Source organism: Agelaius phoeniceus, chromosome 12, assembly GCF_051311805.1.
Source record: "Agelaius phoeniceus isolate bAgePho1 chromosome 12, bAgePho1.hap1, whole genome shotgun sequence".
NCBI lineage: Eukaryota > Metazoa > Chordata > Aves > Passeriformes > Icteridae > Agelaius > Agelaius phoeniceus.
The window spans coordinates 13,515,909-13,532,933 of NC_135276.1; the positions used below are offsets into that span (position 1 = coordinate 13,515,909).

A 17,025-nucleotide genomic window follows, 5' to 3' on the forward strand; every position below is an offset into this window, starting at 1 on the left:
ATACAGAATTACAGGGTTAGGAATATTTTCCAGCTGGGCACTGTGGTTAGTGCTGTAGCCACAGATGCTGCAATACCCCACCTGGAATCGCTGACCATTCATTGAATAGGGACTTTTTGGGGGAGAGATAGGGTTGCAGGGGCAAGTTTTATTTACTAGCAACAAATTTATTCTCTTCTGCCCTCACAAAGAGCTGCTAAAATCTGCTGTGGAGAGGAGAGAACACGAATACAGCCTTTTCGACATAAAATCCCTAAAAAGGTGCTTTGCATTGAAGGGGGGAGCTGACCTCCCCCCACCCCAAAACTCCCCCCTCGCTCTTCGGGCAGCATCCCCCGGACCCGCCCGCTGCCCGCCGAGCGGCTGTGGGAGGAGGAGGAGGAGGAGGAGGAGGAGGGGAAGGAGGGGGAGTCCCGGCGGCGGGATGAGGCCGGGCTGAGCGATGTGCGAGCAGGCAGCGCGGTACTGCCGGGCCGGGGTGCAGAAGCTGCTGCGGAAGCCGGCGCCGGCGCTGCGCGGGCTGGACGGGCTGCTGCGCTGGGCGGCCGCCAGGATGGGCGACAAGGGCCTGGCCGACAGGGAGCTGCTGGCCCCGGGAGCCACCGCCGCCCAGAGGAAGGGCACCTCCGTCATCCTCGATGTGAGTGCTCCCTGCGCCCCGCAGCCCGGCTCCTGCCGCCCCTCGGCAGCGGGGATGCTCCCCCGCTCCCGCGCTGCCCGGAGCCGCCCGGCTCCGGCAATCCCGGCTGGGCGGGCGTGCGGGTCCCGCTGGCTCCCGCCCGTGTCCCGCAGCCGCTGGAGCCCCTCGGGTCGCTGTTGTTCCCCGGGTCCAGCATCTCCCGGAGCAGCTGAGCAGGGTTTGCAGCCCGGCTCTCAGCTCACCTGGATCCCGCACCGCGGGCGGCTCGGCAGCAGGGCTGCTCCCCGCATCCTCGGCCGGCTGGGATGGGATGGGATGGGCATGGGGTGGGCACGGGATGCAGCCCAGCTCCTGCATCTCCCGGGCTCCTTGGGTTAGGCGTGCTCAGATTTAACAACTTCTTTGCAGATCGGTGCCCCGGGGCTGCCCAGGCTGTGGGGTTGCAGCCCGGGTCTTGCCCCCGCTTGTCCCGGTGCTGCACAGCCCAGACTGTCGGGGTGCCCTGGGTCCCCTGCCCTGCGCTCTCTGGGACAGCTGGGGAAAAGCTGCACCTTGGTTCTGCATCTGCTGGAGCGGGCTGGGCACGGGGTGCGGTGCGGGTACTGCACTGCCTCTCCTGAACCCGCAGGATGGGCACAGAGATGTAGCTCGTGTCCTTCTCCTGGACAGGACTCTGAACTCTCGGGGCTGGCTGGGCTTTGAGGTGCCCCGTTCCCTGCACCCCCTGGATGGGCTGAGCATGGGTGTACACCCCAGGTTCTGCAGCCTTTTCCCAGGTCCTGCATCTGAGGATGCACTGCAGGTGTTTAATCCTGGTTTGGGGGGCTGGTAGGGATGTGCTCAGTGCCTCGATTGCTGTATTTATAGACCTTCTGATTAGGGAGCTACCGAGGCTGTTTGCACTTAAATGAATTGGGAGAGTGGGGTGGAATCAGCCGGAGTGCAAATGCTGTAATTACAATCTTTCTGCAGCATCCAGTAATTAAACACATGGATCCTCTGTTTTGCTATCTCCCAGCTTAAAAAAAATTAAAAAAGAAGTAATGAATGCAAAATAAACTACTGAAGCATTGGCTGTAGTAAAGGATAACTCGTGCTCTCCTTAGAGACAGGATAGGCAGTAGTAGCTCTTCAAGGCAAGCCCATACATTTTGTAAATAATTTGCTGAACCCGTAGGCATTGGTGTGGGCTGGAGAGTCTGAAACTCTTCCATCTCTGAGCACCCTGAGCTGAGAGGCATTTTGGTTCCCTGAGGAACCATGGTCTCCAGTTGCCAAAAGCAGCTCAGGGAGCAGGATGGATGGGTGGGTGACCCTGCCCGTGTTAGGGGCCGGCAGGTGGGCAGCTGCAGGCTGGGGCAGTGAGCTTCTGGGGAAACAAGTGCAACTCACCCCCTCATGTCTTTTGAATTAACTTGCTCAGGAGGGAATTCCTGGGATGTTTTTCCTATTTTTTGTTGTTTTGGTTTGTTTTGGTTTTGGCTTGTTTTGTTTTTTAATCTGACTTGAAATTGCCAAAATTTTACAATAATTTGGAATCTGCGTTTCAGAGCACAAATGCAATTAGGAAGCAACGTTAAATTTATCTAAGAGGTTTCTTGAGTTAGGAGTGTTTTGCCACCAAAATGGTATCTTATCCATTCAATTTTACTATCTCTAAGTGATTTTTTTTTTCACTTTGAGCTTTGAGATTAGGAAAGGAGTCATGAACTTTCAGAATGGGAAACACAGTAGAGCATTGTATTATTTCAGTGGGAAGCACAATAGAGCTGGGCGTGCAGCTCCTGATCATTTTTCCCTTTCACAATGGTACTGGGAGCCCTTTCTCACCTGCTGAAAGTAGAAATGGATTCTGGAAATGTAAGATTTGAGAGCTTAGGGGTTTTTTTTCCCCTCCTTCCTTAGAACTTGATTTTCTCCTTTTTCTCCAGGCACAAAAGCAAAGGCAATTGAAGCTGTGGCTTCGCTGTAATGGGCTCTTCAAGTGCACTGCAGACCCCCTTTTCATACAAAGGGTTTCAACAGGGAACACCTATCTAGCTTAATTTTCACACATTAGCATGAAAGTAACAAGCATCCCACTGAATGCTCAGGGATGATAACCTGTTTTCCATTTAACTCCTTCACATTTTTGCTGATGGATGTGCTGGGGAAGCAGCGAGTCCCAGCCACGCAGCAGTGCAGCTTCTCCAGGGGGGAGGAAGAAATAAAAGATTTTATGTTTGGCTAACAGGTTTCTATGAGCTGGTGTGCTATGTGGGAAGTTTCTTGGGGGCTGGGGGAGGAGGGGAAAGCTTGGGCTTGGTTATGAATTAGATAAAATGGCTTTGACACTAATAGTACCTTAGTCACTTCTTCTTCCTCTTCTGGCTTTCTTTTAATTCATCCATCCCCAGTGCTCTTGTTCTGACTCCTCCATGAGGGTGTCTGGTGTGTCAGAACAAACTTCCCTGTGCTCCTTCCACCAAAGAAACACAACTGTGCTGTTGTGGGACAAAACTGAGGGCTGAAGAGGAACAAAACACAACAAGGGGCTGAGATGTCTTTTGCCATCAACCTGGCTACTGCCCCTGGAGGATCAGTCTTAACTTTGGGCTGGCTCCTGTGCTTTTCTTTTACTTTGCCTCAGGCCTTTTAGGTAAAGGATTAAAAAAGGTTGAATAATGTTTACTAGGTCAGCATGAATGAATGAATGAATGGTCAGCTCTTACACTGGACAAATCATCGTAAGGGGTTGAGATTGAGCCAGGGGTCTGTACCCATCCTGTGCCCACCCTCAGGTGCCTTCTCTGGGTCTGCTCCAGCTGCAGGAGCCCAAGGCTCAGGGCTGGCAGCCACTCAGGCTGGATGGACACAGGACACCTGGTGCTTCCTGCACCCACAAGGACAAACCCCCTGTATTAAACACTGTCACAGAGCTGCTCCAACCCACAAGAGGAGATGGTGGCATTTCCAGTCAAGAACAAATCCTCAATGTCACAATGCTTGTGAAAAGGAGGATATATTGTGTGGGTGTATATTCTCTGTGAGATTGCATTTGCTGAGTGTGAATGAGTGCATGTGCAACACAGAGCTGAGGTGGATGGCTCTGGAGGCACAGGAATGTCCAGGCAGGTGTTGTTCTCTCTGGGAGTGCTTCAGAGCTGGCTGATTTACTGCCTTGCTCATCTCCTGCCTTCCTGTCACTGCCAAAGGCCTGAGCTGACAGCAGAGGTGTGAAGCCCAGAGCACCTGAGGCCAGGTCAGTCACAGCAGCTGCAGCTCAAGATGCTCCATCTGGTTCACAGCTCATCTCCTGCTTGGCATCTAAAGTGAGGGTCAGCCTTGGTTATGAATGGCAGGACTGTGAGCCCCAAGCAGCACTGGCCTCCCTGCCTCCTTTCTTGCCAATGCATTGATTTTTTGGCTTTATTTTAAACACTCCTGAAGAACACAGTTCCATTCATTTCAGGCCAGGTGAAGCTTTCTGTTTTATCTACCCTGTTGTTTGCGGAAAACTAATTTTGACCCTTATCTGATTTTTTTATTCTTTGACAGAAAGATCATTTCAAATCCATCTCTCATTCTTATGGCTCATCTTGCAACCTCGCTTATGTGGCCAAATCTGGTTTGTGCTTCTTCAGCCCCATGGGATTGAGTGAGGTTCTGCATAGAAGATACAGAGAATTTGGGTTGTGCCAATGGTGCATTTCCAAATGTACATCCAGAACTGCCATTTCCAGCCATTCTGTCAATGAATGATTGCCAGTGCAGCCCTCAATAGCAAGGCTCTTGCAACCACAGGAATCCCAGGAATCCCTTCTCACTCCTCTTCTGTTTTGACCTTTTTCCTTCTGTTTTCATTTTGTTTGTTGGGTTTTTTTTTTTCAATGTTGCTTCATTCCCCTTCCTTTGCCCTTGTTTACCTTCTCACTGTGAGTGAACTGGGAGGGCTATTTTCCTCCTCCTTTATCCTCCCTTTGTGAAATCCATGGTTTGACATCTTCCCTTGAGCTGTACCTGCAGGCACAGCTGGAGAGGAGGGCCAGGGCAGGCCAGGCTCTGTTCCTTCAGGAGCTGCTCACTGCCAGGTACATGATCACACAGGAGAGTCCATCCCTTCTCCTCTGATCTCCAGCCTTTGCAAGTGGGTGCTTGAAATGCAGCTGAACAGAAAAGTAACTTCTGGTGCTGAGCATCAGCAGGTCAGAACATCAGCTGCAGCTCTTACCTCTCTCATGCAACTTTAATTTAGGACAGCCAGGTGAAGTCTAAAGAGAAGGTAAGAGTGAAAGCAGAGGTTGGGACATGGTGTCAGCTGCTCTTCTCTTGGGGAGGAAGGGAAAAAGAAAAAGGATCTGCTTTGAAGTGGTAAAATGCCCAGAGACCTGGAGCTCTGCAGCAGCCTTGTTTTGTGGGGAGCCAGTGCAGATGAGACAGTATTTTTACACCAATGGCATATTCCTTACTGAAACACAAAATAAAACCTTTCTCCTAGAATGGGGAACACTCATTAACCTGAGGGTGTCTAAGGACATAGTCTATAGTGACAAAGCTTCAGGTCATTATTTTCTCACATTTTCACCAGAAAGAGCAACAGAGAGAGGCTGCAGGAGAGGAGATTCCTACTGGTGCCTCAAGTTTGAGAAACAAAGGACATACCTGATATAAAACCTTGTCTCAACTCCAAAGGAAGTGTCAAGACTTGTAAGGAGAGGAACAGAAAGCCAGAACAGGAATGCAGGAACATAGTATGAGGATCAATAATATTTTTAGGTCTGTGTGGGTCTCTGGATGCCTCCTCATCCATTGGTTTTCCTCATGCATGAGACACGATTATGTTTGTCCTCTATTCTGCACCCAGATTATGATGGTAAACAGAATTTCAGCTCAGCTGCAATCTATTTTAAAACAACATCTTATTAACCTGTGAAAGGATTATAAACTCCACAAACCTTTAATAATTCTTGGGCTTCTTAGGGGAGTGCTATTGTGAATTTAAGAAAATTTGTGAGAAACCCTTTATTAAGAAGCCTCCAGTGTGGCATGTTCTCATCCAGGAGCTATGAGAAGGCAGATATAAACGTTTAAATTTGAAGCCATCTTTTTTTTTTCACATTTATTATTACCACCAGGGTTTTGAATTGCTTACTTCTGGCAGTTAAATATCTACAGTAGCCATTTGAGAGAATAGAAAAATCATACATTTAGAGAAAACCTATTGGAAGTCTTGACAGAAGTTCTTTGCTTTAGAGAAAATAGTGTTTATATTCATCTAAACCACTGGTAAATGGGTTAAGTGTGCCACAGACAGCAAACTGAATGCACTGCCTGTATAAACCCTATGGAATGGGTTAATGCCCATATTGTGGGCATCCTGTGGGCTCACTCTGTGACTTAGCCTGTGCTTCAGGAGCCTTTGCTTAGCAGCTTCAAAGCACAGCTGATGGGGGAGATGGTGGCTGTGGTACTTGAAGTGGATAATTCCTCATTTCCCATCTGAGATCCTGCACTGCCCCCGCGGTTGGGAACAGGGGGTGATGGAGCGGAAAGAGCATCCCTGGCCAGGCTGAGCCAGGGGACGCTCCTGGGCCACGTGCAGGCACAGGGAGCCAATTGCTGCTGAGGCCCTGGCAGGACAGGGCACTTCTCCATCCATATTTCATTGGCTCCTCTCTCCCTGACCTCCAGGGCTGCTGCCTTGGCTGAGTCTGAGTGCCTTTGCTGCTGGCTGGGGATGTTTGGGCTCTGCAGCTCTGCCTTGGAGATGACACAGCAGCCTCAGTGGTGCTCCCTTCTTCTGGAGCTGGGGGGAGCCCCCAGCTCCCTGGGAGCCTGGCACCATCATGGGTCTGCCCTCTGGTCCATAGGGAAGCTGTGGTTTCCCTTCCATCCCCTTTACATTTTACACCTTTCCCTTATGGAAAGCTCAGCACCTCCTTCCCCCATTGGAACAACTAATCCAAGACCTGAGCAGAGGGTGTCTTTGGGCTGTGTGGGGGAGGGCACTCTGCTGAGCTAGAACATAAATCCTGGGTCTTCACAGCAGCAGCATTTTTGGCAGCACTGCCAAGCTATCACAGACTATATTACATCTTTATCAGGCTCCCGATGCTCATTCCAGGGCTCATATCTTGATGCAGTGCCTGCCTGTGCTGACAGATGACTTTATCTTAAATTGTTTTTTCCCTCCAGGTGTCCCAGTTTAATTTTTTTTTTTATGTGTGCAAATTTTAGGTGGTTCAATTAAGTTGAAAGAATAAATCCTGCTCATTAGCAATAAAAGCCAAGCAGCTTGGTCCTGTAGAATAAACTTTGATAAGTAACACAGCCAATGTGATCTTTCATCAACACATCAACGTGTTCATTTACTAATAGTCATACTTTAAGGAGTGTCTGGGACAGTTAAAGCCCTGAAATATTCACTTAGTGAAGCTGGATATAAATACTCCAATTTCTAAGCAATTCTTCCATTTCTTATTTTTTTTTCCTGTTGCTCTGAGTATTCCTTGCAAGGTAAACAGCTCCATAGAGCAGAGCACTGCAGGTTGAACCTTTCTCCTTTTTTAATCTCCATTTTACCTGTTGGTTTTGCCTTGCCATTCTCCCTCTGCCAGCTGTTCTTAGTGGGATGGTGATCTCCCATGGGACCTTAGGACAGGCACTGTTCCTGCTGTGTGAGACTGGCTGTAATACCTTGGTTTCAAAGCAGTGGGAAGAGCAACAGAGGGATGTGCTGATGAAACAAAAAGCCCAGAAATAAGCAGCATCCAGGAAGAGAGCTGCCTCCTCTGGAGGTGCTCATGGGGAGTGAGGATTTGGGATGTCCAAGCCATGAGAAGAGGAATATTTCAAACAGTGGGCAGGGCACAGTGAGGGATGTGTGCCAAAGCCATGCAGCTTGCTGGGGTCCTGCTGGGATTTATTCCTTCTTCCCATAGACAAGCCATGACTGGCTGGCCTTTCAAACCCCAAATTTAACATCAATGAAATCTATAAGTATAGAGAGAGGTTGGATTTTCCCTCCCAAACCTTCTAATTTGTCTAAGAAAATGGAGATCAGCACAAGAGGGGTTTTGGTGTGGTCACAAGCTGTAATCCTTGCAGGCAGCTTCTGTGACTCCCAACACTTTGGTTTGGCTCAGGCTGAAGTACCAGAGAGTCCTGCTTTGACTCTGCCCCAGGCTGCAGAGCCTCACAAGGACTTTGGACAAAAGAATGATTAATGTTCCTTAATTAAGCCATATTCAGTCAAGTAGCATATTCTGCAATTCAATTTGTCTCTTGGGGTTCTTGTTTTGTGCAGCAATTTCTCTTCTGGTACTTTTTTTTTTATTTAATGGTTTTGTGACCCAGAAAATATGAGATTCTATTTTATGGCAGACTCTGATCTGTCTTGCTGGTGCTTTTATTCCCTCCTCAGGGAAATTTCTTTGCACAACTAAAATCTCTGTTCTTGCTCAAATTAATAGGGTCAGGCCTGAAGAGATGATGAGAATATTTTACCTTTTCTGCCCACGTTAATTTTTTGGTAATTTATGGCCAACCTGTGCTAGTGGCCATTTTTGGCAGGCACCTGTAATTTTCCAGCCTTTGCACAGGCCTTTTGCTATTAATTGCATTTTATTGGCAAGGTCAGTAGAGCAAAACAGCACAGCCCTGGAGAAGCAGATGAAGGATGTCATTTAGGGATGCAGAAGTCATGCAAAACACAAGCAGGATGGCAGCTCAGCTCTGCAGGGCTGACAAAGTAGAAGTTATGCAAAACAAAGGTATTTGGCTCACTCAAAAGTGGGGGCCAAGGAACAGCCACCTACAAAGGACACCAAATGTTGAAGATCCATGAGAGGATTTTTCTTAAGGGGTGTGACTGTGTAAAATGAAGTAATGCATATGCATCAAGTCAGGGGGGCTAGCTAATGAATGTGTAATCAGTGTGTGTGGCTAAAAATTCAGTGAGAGCAAGAGCCCTCCACGGGACCAGCTGATTTCAGTGTTAGGGGACAATTCCTCAGATGAGACTGGTGAAAAAAGTTGCAGTTGTTTCTGCTCTCTTTCTCCCTGGCAAGTTCTACAGTACTACACATTATTGCAATTTTTTTTTTTCTTTCTGAAATGGCCATTTGATTCCTCTCTGTGGGCTGTTCTCCACGCTGTAATTTTAAGTCTAAATATAATCTCCTTCCCACGCAGGAGACTTGCTTTAAAAAAAATGTTGTAAATAATTTTTTTTCAGAAGTGCAGAGCTGTGAAACTTGGTTTAAGAGATTTTATTGATTCCAGAGAAATTGTCTGGACTGGCTGCGTGACTTTTGAGATTTTTTTTTTAGTGTGTATTTTTCTGGTGTTGGATTCATGGTTTCAGCTTTAAGTGAGGGAGGTGCTGGAAGTGCTGAAAGCATTTCCTCCAGTTATTCCAGTTATTCCACCAGTAATTTGTGTTGTTCTAGGGGAGATGAGCTGAGTCTTGGGGAGGGTGAGCTCAGTAAAGCCCTGAACTGGGTCTTGAGGGGTTGGAGCACTTGAACCTGCCCTGTGTGTGGGGCTGAGCAAAGGGCTTCACCCCCATGCTGGACAACAGTTAACACATTTCTCTTTCTCTCTTTCAATTCTAGATTTTCAGAAGAGCTGACAAAAATGGTAAGTCTGTGCATTCATACTTCACATTTCTTGATTGGACTATTATCAGTATTACTGTTTTTCCTGGTAGTAACATCCAAATGTTTGAATGTTTAAATGTTTAACTATTTAACATTTTAAACATTCTTAAAATGTTAAGTTTAAATGTTGCTCAGTTTACTGAGTCTGATGCTGATACACTCAAAACATCAGAAAAGCTTTTGGGGTTTTTTTGGAAAAGATGTTCTTAGAGCAGAAGTGATCCTGGTATACAGGTTGGTGTGGGAGAATCACCAGATTAAGAGCAATTTCACAAAAACAATATAAAAATAAATCACAGGTAAGTGATAAATGAGGATCCACCCCTTGGCAAGCTTGAAGTAGCTCTGCAAAACAAACCTAACTTGGCAAGATTAATAGTTTGGTTCCTGAGGGACTGGACCATACATCAAAGAGCAGCACACATTGATGTGTGATTTCAGTCTGTGCCTGTGGAAAGCTGAACACCTGCACTGGCCCAGCCAAGTCCTTATGTTTGGAATAATCTGGATGGGTCTTCATTAAATGACTTGGAAAGGGAGAACTGGAAAGGTAACAAGCTGAAGGAAAGAAGAATCAGTGGGCCCAACCCCAGGATTCTTCCACAGCCTGAAAATCAGTTTTATTTTAGATAGAATCCCAAGAGCTAGTATCTATTCTTTCCCTGTTGTACAAGAAGAAAATTCAATGTGCATCAAAACTCTATGTGTTTGCAGAGGGAGCTGTGGGAGGGTTGTGCAGAGGAGCACAGGGGAGAGTTTGGTTGTTCTCCTCCAGCTTTAGAAGGGAGATACCTGATGGTATCTGCTGGTGCTCATAGATGGGCATCCTCACTGCCCCTGGGTAAGGAGGGTGCTGCCAGCTGGCTCAAAATAAGAAGTGAATGCCATGGAACTGTGGGCCCTTGGTTATGGCAACTGACAGAGTAATGAGATACTGAAGTTTGCTGCTTAGAAAAGCTGAGCAATTGTGTGATGCAAGGAGAGTGGAGAAGAAAACATGAGTTTATGTTCTTGGCTATCTGGCTTCAGAGATGGTGCTGGGCAGGTATTTGAACTGCCAAGGGTGAGAGCAGGGGCTGCACTGACAGGGGGTGAGGAAACCAAACCACTGAGCACAGGCAGAGAAGGTAAATTGTCCTGCCTCTCCTGACCCTCAGTGCAGGGAGAGTGGCTGGGTCTCTTAAGGAGGGCCAGGGGCTCTTTGGTGAAGGAGCTTTCTCCATCCCTGCTCCCACTCTTGTTGCCTGCAGTGCACAGGACCTGCAGCTCCTGGAGCACAGTGGGGGCTCTCCATGGCATCAATGCTGCCTCTCCCTTTTCAGGGGCATAGGCTGGCACAAAGCAGCTGGAGTGGAGTGACAGCTCTGCCCCCCAGGCTGGCTCCTGCCAGGGGGCACTCTGGGCATCCCTGCCCTCAGTCCCACAGAGCAGGCACTGTCATCCTGGGGTGTCCCCTGAAGGACTGTGCATCCTCCAGGGCTTCTCCTCACATTTATTTAGATGCTGCTTTTTCCTTGACACTTGCTAGCCATGGTGACCAGTGTCACCAGCCATTCATATTTGATGAGCTCTGGATAACAGAGTTTGCCACTCATTATAATTAGCTCAGTGTGTTCCTCTGCAGCCTTTTGGGATCACAGCTCCCCACTGCCCCTCTCCAGCCTCCTGCAGCTCACAGCAGCTGCTGCAGGAGATGTGCAAGAATATTTCCATTGGTACAGCCCCTCTGAAAACTAGGGCTCAGAGGTTTCGAGAGCCAGAGGTAATATCTTTGTATTTAGTATCCCTGGGGATCTCTTTTTCACAATTTCTCTGTGACATTCTGGACTTTAATTTATTGATTTGTTGAAATTCAGCTATTCATGGCTTTGCCTGTTACAGCTCCAAGGAACAGTGGAAGCATCAGCCTGCTGCTTTTATGTCTCCCAGCAGGTGCTGTGCACAGCCCTCTGAGGAAAAACGAAAATCTCACTCTTTTCATTTTTGTCAGAATCCCAGGATGGGGCCCTGAGCCTTGGACAGACTGTTAAAAACACAAGTCCACAGATTACCAAAATATTTGACTCAGTTCACGTGCTTCTGTGAACAGAAGCTGCAGAGGTTCCTGTCTGGCTGGGGCTTTGCTGTTCTGATGAACCAGCTGAGATGGATCTGGATCCTTACCCAGTGATGGGGACACTGGGGGAGCTCCCATGGCAGAGAGGGCTGGCAGCTTCCCCCAGAGCTGGCAACCCTGGCTTTCCTCAGCTGTGCCAAAGCCACTCTCAGAAACCTGTGTAGGAACCCTGCAGAAATAGGGCAGGGAAAAATCTGAACAAAACTTCGGCTCTTGACATCTGGTTTAACCACAACATCTCATTTAACTTTTCCATGCAGAGATCAGATGGTTAGAGGCTTACCTAAAAGGCAAAGTAAGGGATTGTAAGATAAGGAGTAGTCTCATTTAATGTGCAGTCAAGGGGTCATAAATTTGGAAATCTTTTCAGCATTTTGATTTTTTTTCCCCAGCATGGTACATATTGTGTTAAAGCAGAGTGGCTGGTTCAGGCACAGTAACTATGGAGCCTGATAGCTCGAGATTAAGAGCATCTTCCTCCTCCCCCTTTCTTCCAAACCTTCTCACATAAATTGTTAATTCATGTAAAACTGGATGCTCTTGCTGCAAGATGCTAAACCATGTTATTTCCCCTGCCATGTTCAGGTACTTGTATTTAGGTGATTTGATTCAGTGCCTACATGTACTAAAAGGCTGCTAATGAAGCATCTCCTGCTTGTTAAAAAACATCTTGATCTCCTGTTCCAGAGAAGTGAGATTCTGTCTATAATGTGAGCTAAGTTCTCAACCTTTTCCCCAATGACAATATCAAGTAGTTTTGTAACTATCTACATGATAAACTCAGAAAATGGTCTGCATAAGACACCTGGAAATGCTGAGCACATTGGAGATAACTGGATAAACTGACAAATGGTCTGAAAAAGGGAGAAGGGCTGGAGTGTAACCTGAGAGTGAATAACTCAGTTAGATCTAGTCATGCTTTGCAGGGGCATGGCTGTTAGTCATTCAAAATAATCTTTTTCTTTTGTGTAGGAGTGTTTTTCCTTTCTCTGCTAATAAATCCACCTACTGTCTTGTAATCCTCCCAGTCCCAGTAAACAATACTTAATCATTTAATTGGAATGTGCTGGGAAAAAGGAAGCATCTTGTTTTAGGCTGGTGCAGTAGAGCTGCCAATCATCTCAGTTATCTACTGTGTACTTAATCCTCTCATTAGAAAGCTGCTAATCAATTAAATAGCCCAGGATTCTCTTTGAAAGATTAAAAGAGTTTTATTTTGGCAGAACAGTCTAACTGCTAACAATCCATTCTAGATAAGCATCTTCCCAAAAACTGATGTTTTATCTGGAAATCTCCAACTCACTGCAACTACCCAGCCCCCATGCCTAGAGTGTAACCAAATGCAAAGTGCAGCCAGCTTGATCTGTGCTTTAGTTTGGTGGGGTTTGCTGTAATTCTTAGATGCTGCTCGTGGCAATGGGCACCAGTGTGACCCACCCCCGGGTCTGACTTCCCAGGCAATGGAGCTTTAGGGGCTTTCCCCTGGACCTCTGGCCTGGAAGAGGAGAGATGCAAAAGGAAATATGCCAAAACCTTGGTTATAAAACTCCTACAGAAAATGGCAGGAGGGGCTGGCAGTGGTGCAGTATTGATAGTGATAGTGATGAGTTAATACTGTGGTTCAGTCAGCCTGGCATCTTCCTGTTGCTGCCCTTGTGATTTCTGTACCAAGACCAAGCCCAAACTGTTCTGGTTCTCCCTTCAAATTATACCTAGAGAAGGATGGGAATGAAGCCATTCAGTGCATGCTGTCCTGAATAGCTCCTCTTATCAGAAATGAAATCCAATGAAGTGTGAAGAAATCCAGAGGAATGCTGAGAGGAGGTTTCAGTTTTCAGTGATCTGAATGATTGTCGGGTCCGGCTGTCTGTCTCTGCCCCGACACGGGTAGGGTGGTTCTTTGGTGGGCACGATGCAAAGGACGAGTCTGGACTCTTCAGCTTTCGGTCTTCAGGTTGTTTATTATTTCTTATCTACAAAATTTTTCTGTCTGCCCAACAGAGGTCTGATCTGCAGGCAGTCACAGGCACTCTCTGACCACCCACGGGGCGGTCATGTCTTTTTATACTAAAACCTACGTACACAATATTTACCTTTATTTCCCAATGCTTTTCGCCCATGTTGGCAAGTGCACCTTCACTAGAAACCAATCCCCAAGTGCCAACATCATCACAGGAGATGGAGGACAAGAAGAAGAAAGAAGAAGGACAAGACACGCCCCGATCTCTCCATCTTGTCTCCATAACCCCCCTGTACCAAAAACCTTAAAGTCTATATCTCACCCTCTAAATGTGTCTCTTTTACACCTTTTACTCTAAAGTGATTCTCTTGTCCTCAGACTCTTGTTACTTCTATGGATGGATCAAAATCAAGCCACCAAGCACTCTTGGCAACATTCCAGGGTTTTCGAGACCCCCAAGGGTTCTCCTGGCATCTCTGGACATCGGGAACGATGTGCTGAGATCCCACAAATGATCAGCTGAGGGCCTGCAGAGGACGTAGCAGAGCTAATAAAGGGGGAAAAAGGAAGCATGAATGGAGCAGGAATTGGTGTTTGGAAAGGGCTCCTTGGTTAAGAGCCATGAGGGCAATGGCATTGTGCCCATTCCTATCCCAGTAGGGCTTATCCTTTAAATAGCTGCTCACAGATTTCTGTTAGTCACTTAAGAGCTCATTAAATGAGATTTATGCTGCTATTCTGTGTAAGGAAAGGTCTGCACATCCCAGTGCTACAAGTCTCCTAGCAAATTGCACTACAAACCATGGGGGCACATAGAGAGCTCCTGACAAGAAGGGAACACAAATGGCTTTGCATTTGCACATCAGCATCACCACAAACTGGCCAGGGAGCCTGGCCAGCTGTGAGTGGGGCTGTGCCCTTGTGAGGAGAGGGAGCTCTGCTGCCCACACATGGCACTGGCCCTGCTGCTCTGCCTGGTGCCTTTGTGGCCCTGGTGCCACTGCTGACCCCTGGCACGGGGACCTCACAGGCTCCAAAAGCTTGGAAAAAGGCAGAAAACCAAACCCAAGCGAATGAAAAGCCTCAAGCCTCAGGCAAATCTCTCAGCCCCAGCTTGAGATGCTCAAGAACTCAAGTTCTTCATAATGTTCAGGAAGGCATATCCTAAGTGTCAGCTGAGTAGAAATCAGCCTTGTTAAACACCAGCACACAAAGGAAGAGAGGGAGGCTTCTCCCATGGATGGCATTTCTTGATGAAGGGATGCTGGTGGGAGAGCAGGGAGAGTCCTGGCCTGCAGCAGAGGGGAAGGCTGAATGACTCCTGTTGTAGGGCGCCTCCAGAGGAACACATGGGTGAAGCTACCAGCAATTTCCAGCAATTTCCAGCAATTTCCAGCAATTTCCAGCCCTTCACAAATGCTGTGTGCCTGTCCTCAGTGTCATGTTTATAGGCAGGGACAGTTCCTCTGAGGATCTTACAGATCTGGGGAATTTGCAGGATGTCTAGTGGTAATAGCTCTCACCCACCTTTTCCAGACCCCACCTGGAGAAATTATTTTGATCCCCTCTAGTGATCCTACAGTGGGAAGAAATGTGTGTTTGTCTGTGGATGTGCCTAGAGCTCTGATTCACAAATGCAACCAGACACAGGTTACTGTGTAAATGCTTCCTTTTCTTCCTTTCACTCTGAGTGCCTCTTGCTTGTCTTGAATTATTAGTACATAAATTGGGGTAAAATGGAGGGAAAATGCCTCTTAAGTTCTGGTAGCGTGGGATCACAGAGAAATTCACAGAGAGATGGATGGAGAAAATTATCACTGGTGAGCAGATGATCCAAAGACCCCATTTTTAACTTGGTAACTGTCCACACATTGTTTCTAAGACTTGAAATACTTCTCTTCCCCCATTTCCCCATGAATTTGAGGCCCTTTTAGAAGATACACTTGCACAGGACTTGAATGGTTGTAAGCAACTTGGGCTTCAATAAGGTGGCTACCAAGGAAGAAAAATTAAGGCATTGTAACTTTGGGTGCTTTTATGGGATCTTAAAAAGATGCCAAGTTAGGGCACTGATAACTATATATATATATATATATATATATATATATATATATATATATAAATGATATCAGAATGAAAAGACCCTGAACACCTAATAAGCTTCTTGTTGCACACATAACCCCTCCTCCCACAGTCACTGTGGTGAATTGTGCTTTAACTGTGAGCTCTTGGGTGTTTTGCAGTACCTGTTTTAATGGGTTATCACTCTTCAAAACCACTTATTTCTAGAGCCAGGTAATTACCTTCTGCATGGCCACTGCTCCTCATGTGCTGGGAAAACCTTCAGCTATTTCTATCCTGCTGGTGCATCCAAATTAAGTCATTAGTTCTCAGTGAGAATATTTATAATTCTTGCATAACAAAACCAGTATTAGCAGCCTCCCACATGTAAGTAGAAAGATTCAGTAATGAATCAGGCTTTGTTACTATGGATAAATCTGATAGGTCTTCCATGACCAGATGACCAATCTGAATGTATTTATCTTTGTCTTTTAAGTAAATAAGAAAAGATTTGCATTTAGATAGTCTAGATTTCACGTGACAATCAAAAAGCACCTTTTTGTAAGACTGTGCAGTGACCTTTATTTACAAGGAGAAAGTTTGAATTAGTTTTCAGTTATTTGGACTCCTGTATCATCCCCAAGGTCTCTCAGTTACTCTTCCAAGTCCTTGCAAAGCTCACAGCACATGATTTGGAAGGGAGGACATCTGCTTGAATTGGGACATGCTGTTCCCAAAATAATAAACAAACCTATCCACCAGATGATGAATTTTGAGATAATTGTGAAAGGTGGCTGCTGGCCATGCTCTACAGGCTGTCATTAGATGTGCCCAGTACTTCTATCCACCCTTCACCACTATGAACCTATGAAAAGATTCTGTGATTTGATTTTCATCATTGACTGGCTTGAAAGGGCACTTCCCAGCTGCTCCTGCCCTTTCAGGGCTGCCTTTTTCATTCTTCAAAGATTTGAGGGTATCTGCTGCAGAAATGAAGAGCTGGGAGTTTTTTAGGATCTGTTTTTCTTCTAAAGCCACTTCCTGTTGCTTGTTAGCAAATTCATGTTAGAATCAAGGGGTGGATTTTTTTCTCTTTTTTTCTGGATTACCTTAATTCTTCAGAGCAGACCTTGAATTGGGTGCACTGGGTTATGACTTTGTAAACAATTGCACCCTCATGTGCTACAGGCTGAGTTATGCAGCAGCCTGGCTTTAATCAGGGCCCACACGTGGTTTCCTTAGTGCCAGGCTTAAGCCAGAGGAGGTTTGAGCTGGGCAAGGTTTGGATTCAGCCCAGAAACCCCCAAGAACTCAAGTCAATGATATGACAGCACAAAAACTTTAATTTCCACAACAGAAATGCCCATATTCCACCTATTTCTGCACAGCATTGATTTATGGCCCATTACTGTCCAAAATTGTTATTTCTGTTGTCCTGCTGGGAGAGCAGGCAGCCAAAATAGAAAGTGCTGTGAGATCCTTCATTGCAGTGGGCAATGGAGCCACTGTTGGTCTCAGTGTGACCACCAGGAGCAGGGAATGGGACTGGCAGGGTTATAAGGAGCTGGGAATGTTCCTCTGTTTAAACTGAGTGCAACAGGCGAGCTGA

General features: G+C 46.7%; 1 protein-coding gene across 1 annotated transcript in view; it reads left to right on the forward strand.

Annotated features, from left to right (window-relative positions):
* The first annotated feature begins 382 nt into the window (after positions 1-382).
* The window catches only part of NECAB2 (N-terminal EF-hand calcium binding protein 2), a 72,130-nt gene continuing 55,487 nt past the window's right edge, over positions 383-17,025 (forward strand). The window contains exons 1-2 of the mRNA XM_054640797.2: positions 383-640; positions 9,235-9,259. Coding sequence (XP_054496772.2) covers positions 443-640; positions 9,235-9,259 — 223 coding nt within the window. The 5' untranslated portion in view covers positions 383-442. The remainder of the gene's footprint in view (positions 641-9,234; positions 9,260-17,025) is intronic.